General features: G+C 34.3%; 1 protein-coding gene across 2 annotated transcripts; it reads right to left on the bottom strand.

The window, feature by feature from the left end:
• Positions 1 to 845: 845 nt before the first annotated feature.
• Positions 846 to 11,456, bottom strand: LOC106058900 (farnesyl pyrophosphate synthase-like). 2 transcript variants are annotated; one of them, XM_013216415.2, is made up of 9 exons: positions 11,358 to 11,456; positions 7,876 to 8,030; positions 7,545 to 7,679; positions 7,146 to 7,226; positions 6,581 to 6,703; positions 5,679 to 5,843; positions 5,170 to 5,247; positions 4,899 to 5,033; positions 846 to 2,541 (listed from the first exon to the last, which is right to left on the bottom strand). In XM_013216415.2, the coding sequence occupies exons 2-9, from the start codon at positions 8,023 to 8,025 to the stop codon at positions 2,341 to 2,343; spliced, it is 1,068 nt and encodes a 355-aa protein (XP_013071869.2). In that variant the 5' UTR covers positions 8,026 to 8,030; positions 11,358 to 11,456; the 3' UTR covers positions 846 to 2,340. The 2 variants fall into 2 exon arrangements, with proteins under 2 accessions (XP_013071869.2, XP_055900830.1); XM_056044855.1 differs by having other exon boundaries at positions 11,362 to 11,384.
• Positions 11,457 to 11,769: the final 313 nt, after the last annotated feature.

The raw sequence follows: 11,769 nt of genomic DNA, 5'->3' as shown, positions 1-11,769 counted from the left end.
CAACCCCTTGATTTTGATATATTTTTTTAAAAGACCTTTACTTAATCTAAAATATTTTGCTTCTAAAATTGAGACTGAAACAAACTTCAAATTCACCTCTTACAGTTATTTTTAAATTAATCTATTCTAGCCTTAGTATAAGTCATTTTAGCAACAATGTATTTAATCAGACATAAACAAATGACCTTTACATCCTCAGCCATATAAATCACAAGGTGCAAGAGGGAAACTTTACTTTTAAATTTAATGAGACATTTTTGTTATTTAAAGATGTCAGCTGGCTAGAGGACTCACCATGTACATAGCAATAGCAACAGGGAGATAGAATGAGTAAAAGGCAGTTTTCCATTTGACTATTGTACTGTATTTTTCCATGTCAAACTTAGATAAGTCCAGCTTGCCTGTGACCTAATATATAAGTCATTTTAGCAAGTTTGGTAAACTGTTAAAATAAAAGTCATTTGAATAAGTTTTTTGGGGGCGTATTATTGTGAGGAAATTCCCATTGCTCTTTAACTATTCCACCATGCCCTCAACCTGTTTTATAACTTTTAATGTTGTCATAAGAGTTCTCTCACAATAATGGTAACTGACAGAGCTTTAGATTATTACTTTGATTTAGAGTTTGTACTAGTGTTTAGTCGAGACCAATGACTATAGTAAGCCTCAACACTGACCTGCGATGTCACAACCAGGGGAAACCATTAGTCCGATGCCAAGTCATAGGTCTTTACGACATGGTAACGAGCTATTGGTTTTCACTGCTCACATGTTATGTTGCAGTTCTTTTACGAGATTGGTCTCGGTTGAGTTATATTACAAAAGTTAGCTCAAGGAAACTCGTGTATATAAAAATGATTACAAAATTTATTTGGAGTTCACAAAAAAAAAAAAAAATCAACATAAACAATTACATTTGCAAATCTCTTCGCTGATAATAAATACAGACTAGACATTCCTCAATTATAAAGAAAACAGAAAATAAAAATAAAAAGATAAAAGACTAAGGTCCCTCGTGCATTACACGGCTTTCACTCTTCAGCGAAAAAAAAAAAGTAAGGCTGAAGGAGTGAAGTAGGGTGGCAGTAATCAGCGACCTACTTGACCAATTGTATGCTTCACACTATAATTAAATTATAATCATCTTATGGCCACAAGAGATGAACCAATCACAACAAAGCAGTTATTAGCCATTCGAAATGAAATAAATAAAACAAATTGTCCAATGTAAAATCTACCTCACAGCAAAATCTCATTCAGTTGTTTTTTTTTTGGTTGTATGGTAAAAAACCATGTGATGAGCAAGGGACCTAAGCCAAAGTCATTTCCTTCCCCCACCGACCCCAGCCGACTTGTAGTTCAAATTGGATTCAACACTTAGATTTTTTTTGACACTATTACAGTCAACACTATTTAGATCTTTCACAAACATGCAGAGATGGACATTTAAAAAATAATACATCCATTTATTTAATGTACAATGTTTAGTTGTAACAAGTTAAAATTTCAACAAATTCACTCAATCACTTTGACAATTATAGAAATTAAACAATAATATAGTTTGTACTGCGGCAGTGAAAAGAAATACACTTAAAACCAGTGTAAAACACACCTACATAAAATGCAGAATAAAAAAAAATATTGAATTGTTACAAGTTTAAAAACTAAAAAGAAAAAAAGAGCAGATACAAAATCTATTATTTCTTGGCTGTGTTTACCACAATTCATTCTTCCTAAAAATGTTCTGCTTTCAGCACCACTATGTCTAAGCCTCCAAGATCTGGACAAGGCTCCCATGTTCCTTGAAGCTTGGGCATAGCAGATAGGAAGAAAAAGGTACAGTGCATTCGAACAATATTTTAATCAAGATAACCCTCCAGCTTTAAAAATCAACGAACAGACGAAGCATCAGTTAATGATAGAAATGAATGATATTACCTGCTAACAGATCTGATTAGGACAAGACTAAGTCTGTCAATGTAAACACCATAATGACACAGTCATAACAAATCCAAATGACTGCAATAGTCGCTATATATTTCAGATTATGTAACCCCCCCCCCACCTTTTTGTTTTTAAATTCAGTATTTTTGCCTCTCTTCTAATACATAAGAATTGTTATTTGCTATACAACTAAAAATGCTGGTTATGAATAGAATGAGTTCAACGTTTGAGTCATATGCAATAGTATGGTGTTCATCAGCCACAGTGATATGTGGTTCTTCTGCGATCCAACCTTGCATGTCCACTTTTTATACAAGATTATGGACATACCTTCAAAAAATATGCACCAATATATTTATTTATCTACCCTTACTAGTTGAGACTAAATGAGAACAGTTATTTTTGTCTCTTATAGATTTTGTTCACAAAGTCGTGGAATATGCTCTTTGGTAGTTTGACATCGAGCGTGTTGATCATGTGGGTGATCTTGGTGTAGCTCTCCTCCTCAAACTGAAGATACAAGCTTTCAACTTTCAACTCTTTGTAAATGTTTTTCACTTTCTGCACAGCTTCATCGTCCCACTTTCCATAGTACTCCTGAAAAGGTTCAAGAAGGAATCAAACATTGCAATGCGTCATTGCCCAGTCTCCACTGGCAGTCCCCAAAATGTTATTTAAAAATATAAAATACTCGAGTAAAAAAAAAAGTAAAGTTTCCCTTTCAGACCTTGCAATCTATAGTGGCAGATGATGTAGATATGTTTAAGGTAATCTGTTTCTTTGGTCAATGAGCAGTGTGTCTTGTAGCCAGCACAATGACCAAGCCCCTTTACTTCCCCAACTAAAGTCAGGTACCCATTAGAGTTGGCTGGACTCAAGGGTGCCCTAAAAATCCTGAAATTCAAAATCCCAGTTTTCCTAGAGATTCGAACCCAGGCTCAGAAGCCAAGTGCTTAAACTAAATCGGCTACGGTGCCCATTTTTTTTGAAGAAAACAGTTTTAGTTGTGTTTGTATTTACACTAGAAACTCTACTTTTACTGTATAGATTTTTTTTAGATATGCCAGTCAAACTTTAGAAAAAGTCTTAAAAAGTGTTAAATGTGCTGAGTGGAGTGGACATTATGTCAAGAATATGGTTTTAGACTGAATTTATTTGGGTCAGGGTGTTACCAATAAAGAGAGCCAATGTATACCTTCTCCCTTCCCCATCAAGTAAGAAACATGGGGGGGAAAAATGGTGGGAGCTTTTTCTCTTTATCAAGTTTGAAAGAATTGTTATGATTAGACTTTCCTTTAAAACTATTTTTTGGCAGTCAACAGAAATTATTTTACATCTGATGATATTTATTAAGAATAAAGTAATTTGTAGTCTTAAACTATGCACAAGCACTTCCTGTTTTGATTTGGAAATGGGGAAATTATGCAGGGTTTAGCATCATCATTCGGTTAAAGCAGTTGTTTTTTCAACAGCAATTTATAAAAGCTGGACATTTCCTATATTAGCTTTAGCTAGGATATCAGATTTCCTATATTGGTTTTAGCTAGGATATTAGATTTCCTATATAGGTTTTAACTAGGATATCAGATTTCCTATATTAGCTTTAGCTAGGATATCAGATTTCATATATTGCTTTTAGCCAGGATATCAGATTTCCTGCAAGTCAACATTCTTTTCAGATTATAACAGATGTGAAACAGTGAAGATGCCTTCTGGGAATGAAAACCACCATTTTAAAACATTATTTTTTAACCTTTAACCAGTAGATTTAAGGAGCACAACCTATAATAGGTAACTCCTCTTTGGTGATTCGGAGTGAAGTATATTACCTCCTGAATCGACTGAAAAAAACAACAACAAACTATTGCTTTAACCTCAGGGTCTCACTTATTTGAGCCTCATTTAAAGTGTTAACTAAACTCGCAGGCAAAAAGGTTTCCAGAAATGGGATAACCAGCTAGTTATTGTCACAGTCTCGGTTGACATCGCCTGTTAAATGTTCACCTCGGGTTAAGACGGTAATAAGACATATGAAACTCCTGATATAGAAACAGGAAGTAAAATGACTAAAATTGACTTTTTAGTTCAGTCAGTCAGTCAGTCAGTCAAGTGGTATCCTTTGGACCAGTCAGTCGAGTAGTATCTTCTGGTCCAGTACGGACAGTAGTGACTTAGAGAGTCAAGTAGTAATTTTGAGTTAAGAAGTATCTTTTAGGCAGTCAAAGCCAGTGGTCACTTGAGACATGTATTTCTAGTAGTTATTATTCTGTACTATTATTATTATTAAGCATTTGTTACCCGCTGTGATGCGACGTTACTTGAAGTCTATTTTGGAGAATTTGACATGTAGGATATATTTGATACCGCTGTTATGCGGATGTGACTTTGTTTCTTATTGGATTATGTAACCGACAAGGAGTGCAGTATTATTATTGTTATCAAATAAACTTTATATTTTGTCTGCTGAAATGGACTTAAGTCAATCTGTAGTATCTATGTTTGTCACATGTCAAGCACGAACCCAGCATTCTACGGCAGTCGTGACACATTAGTTGTGACCAGTCTCATGTGTAATAGAAATATTAAAATATACGTTCAACGCACATAGGACGTTTACAGTTATATTTTTAAAAAATAAGAACTGTAAATAAGAAATAGAAGCTGCTTTATGCCAGTTAGGTACGCAACCAATAATAGGCAACTCCACTTTGATGAATCAGGGGGTCAAGTAAATTACATGAACTAAAAATAAAACCTATTGCTTTCATTATATGCATGTCTTAAAATGGGATGACTAGTAATTTTAGTGTAAACATCAAAGAAAGAGCCCACTTTTCGTATTCCAATGTAACAGAATGTATAGAAAGAAAACCTTTTTGGCATTTAAAAAAACTCTGCTCTAGTAAAGTACACACACTAGACATAACTTTATACAATAAACTCATAGCTTGTACCTTTAATTTGTCCTTCTGCTCTTCGCTAGCTACCTCTAAGGCTCGGACGACAAGCCAGCCACACTTACAGTCCTGTATATCAGTGCCTATCTTGCCAATGACTTCTGGGTCTCCATAGCAATCCAAATAATCATCCTGCAGTTAAAATAACAGGACATCGATCATTTCTTTTTTCTTTTAACTAGCAGAAATTACCTGTTATATAATTTATGAATATCTAAAAAGAACTGTTTACACCTTAAGCAAAATTATAAGGCATTTAACAACTTACCTGTACTTGAAAGAAATGTCCCATTTCTAGTAAAATTTCCTTGGCTTTAGCAAGAACTACTTCATCCGTTATACCAGACTGTAAACAGACAAACAAAAAAATACATTTTTTCAATAATGTTAAGAATCTTGTAATAGGACAGAAGATTTTAATCGTATTACAGTTATTTAATATTTTTACTTTCATTTAATCTTATTAAAGTGATTCTAAAACGTGCGTAATTAGGGACCTTTTTCTGGTACAATGTAGAAAGTTGCTCAATTGAATATTTAAAACATTAAATGCTATAAAAATAAATACTAAGGGCCAATTAAGATATTTTGGGTAGTTTTCTTTAAGTACTGAAAAAAGCTACCATTTGAAATTTAACAATGCATTCAATCAGACAGAAACAAATGACCTTTACATCCTCAGCCATATAAATCACAAGGTGCAAGAGGGAAACTTTACTTTTAAATTTAACGATACATTTTTGTTATTTAAAGATGTCAGCTGACTAGAGGACTCACCATGTACATAGCAATAGCAACAGGGAGATAGAATGAGTAAAAGGCAGTTTTCCATTTGACTATAGTACTGTATCTTTCCATGTCAAACTTAGACAAGTCCAGCTTGCCTTCCACAGGGACAGTGATTAGGTCCATACACTGACCAATAACAGTCTGGAGAGTGGTCTATCAAAAGAGAGAAACATGTTTTATTAAAATTACTATTAAATGCTATGAAATATATTTCAAAATCTAGTACCAAGAATACCAAGAAATATTGTTTTTCAGATAGGTCTACACTCCAGTGCCAATATTTTAATTCTTTTTTCCAGTTGTATTTTTTTTGGTATTCTAGATCTATGTCAAGAAATATAAAAAATTAAAATGTACTCTTGGTCCACCTTATTGCTTTTGTAAAAAATAACTAAGACCACTTTTTTTAAATTTTATTCACGCAGTGCTAACTTAGGCAAAATTAATTAATTAATGGCAATATCTTCGATTACCAGGATTTAGGCTCAGTGTCATGTTTCACATACCATGCAAACCCAGATGCGAACTGCACATTTTGTCACATCTATTGCAAACCAAACCGGTTGTCCACCAGGGGTATATATATTTCGTCTTCTTCAAGGGCTTTTATCTTTAGGGCATCAAATGTGTGTCCCAGGCCTTCACAAGAGCTCTCCAACTGTCTCATTCAGAGGCCAACTGCTGCCAGCTACTTTCCTCTAAGCCAACAGGAGCAAAATGGCTAAGTTGATCTTTAAAGTGCTTCTGGAGGCAACTCTATAATGCTGTCCTCCTTTAAGCTCACCAAAAAAGATCACATATGGCATGCGGTCATCCCCCATGGTTAATAGTACTTCTACACTGGACAGGCAATATATTGAATATATAAATATATGTATTTAAAATCTCACCTCTAAAAAAAGTTCTAATAAATGAACATAGTATGGCTTGCTTGCAGCGTAGCGTTTGATTAACTTGTATATACAGCTCTCCAAGAAGTAACTGTCATTGATTGCAATCATGCCAACACCTTCCTATAGAGAAAAACAAAAAGACCAGACTGTTACTATAAAGCTACAAAGTTTTTATAAACCAATTCTGTGAAAACAAGACAATGGATGAATCCAACTACACGTTAAGCAGGAAGCATACTTTTAATCCCAGAATTCAGCCGACAGAAGTGCTATTGCATTGTTTTCCTAATTACAAGTGAATGAAGCTAGATTGCAGAAATAATTTGGCTATTAAAGAAAGAAAAAAAAAGCCATACAGTTGAAAAATTAAAACATTATATATGCATGTCCATCCAACTCTAATGGGTACCTGACTTAGGGAAAGTAAAAGCGGTTGACCATTGTAATGGCCAAGACACCCTGCTTGTTAACCGTTAGCCAAAGACCGTAACATCATCTGCCCTATAGATCACGAAAGGGAAACTTTACTTTTTTTCTTTGTAAACAGGGCATATTTCCTCACCTTCTTATACCAACAGGGTTGACCTCTGCGTGTCAAGGAGTTGTCCATTATGTCATCAGCAACCAAGAAGAAACCTTGCAACTACAGCAAATAATAAAAAAAAAAAAAAAAAGAAACACAAGATAGTAAATATCATCATGATTATATTAATATCAACATATAGACTTACAGACAAGTAAATAACTTCATTACTGTAAAAACACACGGAGCCATTTTAAAAAAGGAAAAATAAATAAATAAGTCGCTTCAAACTAACAACTAGATTTACATTATCGGAGCAAAATGTAGAAAGAATATCTAAGTTGTACTACGTTTCCACACAGAACTTTATTAATTAAGCAACTCAGAGTCAGCAATATTTCACAAGCTTCTAAACTTCCAGAGAAAGCAAAAACTGACCAACTCAACACACCATCCCATCACTCGAGCAATCTTTATGTCGTCCTCTGAGGCATCAGGAACTAAATGCTTGAAAGAAGTCACCACGGAAATACCTCGGTTTTTCTTGCCATGAGGAACATTATAGATAAGAACCTGAAATGTTATTACATTCAAGCTTTAGTCTAGTTTTTATTCATCATATATATATTTATTATAATATCAATAGCTGAACATGTGAAGTACAAAATGGTGATATGTAACTACTGTGCAGAAAACTGCCAACTCAACGAGGAACATTGAAGAATAAATAATGAAAGCAGCCTTCCAGGAATTTAATGATTTGACAAACCTCTTTGAACCAAGTGAAAGCATCTTTAATTTCCTTGTCTTGTAGACCTTCCTTTGTGAGATTCTCCACTAGTTCCTCAAATATAGCATCAAACTCAGATAGTTCTGTTGATACTTTCATTTTCTTAGATTCTGTATTGCATGAGTCCATCCTTACTATACAGCAGTGAAATGAAATATACAAAGGAGAAAAATAAGTAGAAGCTACAGAGACACAATTTCGTAAGCATTTCAATATATTATTATCTCTATTTCATATCAAATAAAAAAAATTTCATAAAACAGTTTAAATTTTTTTTCAATAGAATTTTGTTCAGAATGGGGTTATTTTTTCAATTATTAGAATCAAGGTTAACATTTTATTCTCCCATTCATGACATGGTGGGAGGGCATTGGTAACCTCGTTTGGTCTGTGGGATTGTGAATAAAAAACAACGGATGGGAACAGATGTTGCACTAAACGTACAGAGACACCTTTTATTTCTTTCAACACCAGCATGCGTAGCTTGGTAGAACAGCATAATATTTTTGTAACCTATTTATTTTCATTGCAATTTTATTGAGTATTGAAATGTATTTTTTTAAAGTAAAAATAAAAAATGCTATACAGAGTCTCAAACATCTGTGAACAAATATTTCCATGTCTGAAGATGGTAATAGTGAATGATAACTAAAGAAATAGGATTTATATCTGAAAAACTATCAACATAATTGTTTTAAAGTTTAATACGCCATTGAAAACTGTTGAAAGTGACAGATGAGATCCTAGCAGTGGAATTGAGATGCTATAAAAGGATCTTAAGATGTAATACACTATACTATTGGGTACCTGCGATCACTATTAAAAACGCAATCTAAAACATTTTACCATATCACAAGGACCTCAGGGCTTGCAAAGATTTTCCTCAAGGGAACAGAACCAGGAAAAAGAAGAAGAAGCAGACAGAGAAAGCGATGGGAAGACAACATAAAAGAATGAGCACTGAAAGAGATTTATTGCAAGGCAAAAGACAATTGACAGATAATGTGTGGTTTCACAACAGTCTAATGGGATAGGTTAAGGTGAATTGTGCAGGAATGACCATTTCAAATAATGTGTATTTGCCACAATTTGATGATAATTTAAACATCTCTAGTAACAGCTTAAGCTTGTCACATTAAAACATAGATCTAGAATTATTCTGCAATAGCCTTGAACTATTAGCAACAGTAGCTGGACTTAGATAGCCAAACATGCATGTTTAATGTTTTTACATATAATTTTGTTTGAAACTCAAACAAACTATTAAAAACCTTACACCATCCTTAATATCAACTGCAAAATCTATACTTTCAGCTATAACATCAGCATGTTGTTGTTTTTTCACACACACACCCCCACCCCACCCACTCCCAAGATATTAACAATTTATTGAGAATTATTGATAAAAAAAAAAAGAGAGAGACCGAGTTAGAAAATTGATACATGGCCGAAAAAAAAAACCTGGACGAAATTTAGATCTATAACAATACTTAATAGGAATTATTTTTTAAACAATACTTAATAGGAATTATTTTAAAACACAAATATGTGAAATTTCAAACCATCCAACTTATTCACAATTCAATCAGCTTTCAGCATTTTGAAAAGAAAAAGTAAGGGTTTATTCTTTTATATTATACAATTTATAAAATCTACATCCAATTCATGCAAAAGAAACAAACTTTCATAGTATGTTCTTAAAAGACTAGATTAAAAATGCCCAAATATATTTTTTTACGCAGTTGCAATTAAAGGTGAGCCTAATTTGAAGAGGAATTTGGTCAAGAGTAAAAATTCTCATAAAATAATTCTGTGTATGGCACTGCTGAACAACAGAAGCTTGACACAATCCACAATGCAAATGCAATATTGTCACTGGTTAAATACAATGTAGAATCTAGCTAGATTCACTCTAGATAAATATAGGCAAAATGGTAGATCTATTTATAAAAAGTAAAAAAAAGTAAAGTTTCCCTTTCAGACCTTGCGATCTATGGGGCAGATGATGTTAAGGTCATCTGTTTCTATGGCCAACAGTTAACTAGCAGGGTGTTATGTGGCCAGCACAACGACCAACCGCCTTTACTTTCCCCCAACTTAAGTGAGGTACCCATTCATCATCATCAAACTCTATTTGAGTGAGGGCTTGAGAGGCTCAAATCCTCGGTTGTAAAAGCCCTGGACAGAAACCCTGCTGTCTTGCATAGTGCATAAATGTCGCCATACAGTTCGAGAATTTTTGGTTTCCCAGACCTGTCAAGATGGAGATCAGCAAGTCTGGGGCAGACAAACAGAATATGAGGCACGGTTTCCTCTTCTTCCCTGCAGCAGGGGCACCGTGAATCGAAATTTGGCCATAGCCATGAGAAATATGAGTCAACAAGACAATGGCCTGTCCTGCACTGTGCTATAATAGCTTGCTCAGGCCTGGACAGCCTCCACCATGGGGAAGTGCGGTCAGGGCGCCTCATGCGCTCCCAGACTTGTCCCAGCACTCAAACTCAAACCACTTTGAGTTGGGTGGACTCAGGGGCGCCTTAAAACCCCCGAAATTCAAAATCCTAGTCTTCACCGAGATTCAAACGCAAGACCCCAGGTTCGGAAGCCGAGCGCTTAACCACTCAGCCACCGCGCTCCCAGATCTATTTATAAATCTAACTAGATTTAGGTCTAGTCCCTAGTCAATCTAGTTCTAGTAGATCTAATCAGACTAATCTAGAATCTAGATCTATAATCTAGAGATTTTAAGTCACCAGGCTTACAGTTACTAACTTACAGATACAGGAGGCTTACTTAATATCTAGAATCTAGACTAGTACTAAATCTAGATAGACCTATATGATACTATATCTAGTCATCTAATCTAGTAGATATAATAATAATAATAATCATGCCAGCTAGAAATTTAGATCTAATTATAATCTAAATCAGTAGATCTAGTTAGACTAGTTCTAGAATGTCTAGATTCTAGATCTCATCTAGATCTAGTAATCTGAATCTAGGTAGACTAGAGCTAGGGCTAGACTACATCTAGTTCTAACTAATCTAAATCTGAATCTATTATCTAAGTAAGACTACTATTACTAAGAGTAGAGTTAAGACTATTAAGAGTATAAGAGTAGACTAGAATCTAGTAGTAAGTAGTAGAGTCTGTAGTAGAGACTACGCCTACGGCGTAGGCTACGCTAGGAATAATTCAACAAATCAACGTCTTCAAATTTTCAAAGTAATCAAAGAGTTAAGTCTACTTAGTCTAACTAAGTTACTAGATCTAGATCTAGATAGAATCTAGATCTAGATCTAGGATCTAGTAGAGTTCAAAGTGAATCAAACCAGATAGAATAATCTAGATCTAGATTCTAAAGACAAAAGAGTATAGATTAACAATAGATATAGATCCCTATAATAATAACTGAGCTTTATGTCTAATTTACAATGTGTAACATCGAGGTCTAGCTTACCTACACTTCTGTGCTAAGTTAGTGACAGTATACTTTGAAGACAACACAACACAAGCCGGTGAATGAGTCGAGAAAAAATAACCAATCCGATTCTCAATAATATTAGATGTAGTTTATTAAGCTTATGAATTGAAGAGCTCAAGCTCCTGTCTCTCACTGACCCACAAAACATATATATATATCGATAAAGAAGTTTGTTTATCGTATCTTGTAGATCTATATCACGTTACAGACGTTACTTCAAAAAAAAAAAAAGAAGATAATTGTCTGAAAATATCAGATAAATAGGTCTTGATCTAGATCCATATGTAGTCTAGGAGGTAAATTAATGCTTAAAAAGGAAGATGTCTGTCAACTTCTGATGTTTGTTAAACATAAACATACGATCAATAAGCATATGGTAGGCCTATGT

Source organism: Biomphalaria glabrata, chromosome 10, assembly GCF_947242115.1.
Source record: "Biomphalaria glabrata chromosome 10, xgBioGlab47.1, whole genome shotgun sequence".
Taxonomy (NCBI): domain Eukaryota; kingdom Metazoa; phylum Mollusca; class Gastropoda; family Planorbidae; genus Biomphalaria; species Biomphalaria glabrata.
Note: the sequence above shows the minus strand (reverse complement) of the source record. Positions and strands in the feature narration are given on the sequence as shown.

Excerpts from the sequence above, each read along its gene's own strand:
- LOC106058900 (XM_013216415.2), bottom strand. The coding sequence starts at position 8,025 with ATGGACTCATGCAATACAGAATCTAAGAAAATGAAAGTATCAACAGAA. Across the intron at positions 7,680-7,875 it reads CTTTCACTTGGTTCAAAGAG|GTTCTTATCTATAATGTTCC; the intron begins GTTTGTCAAATC and ends ATAACATTTCAG. Across the intron at positions 2,542-4,898 it reads AGCAGAAGGACAAATTAAAG|GAGTACTATGGAAAGTGGGA; the intron begins GTACAAGCTATG and ends GAACCTTTTCAG.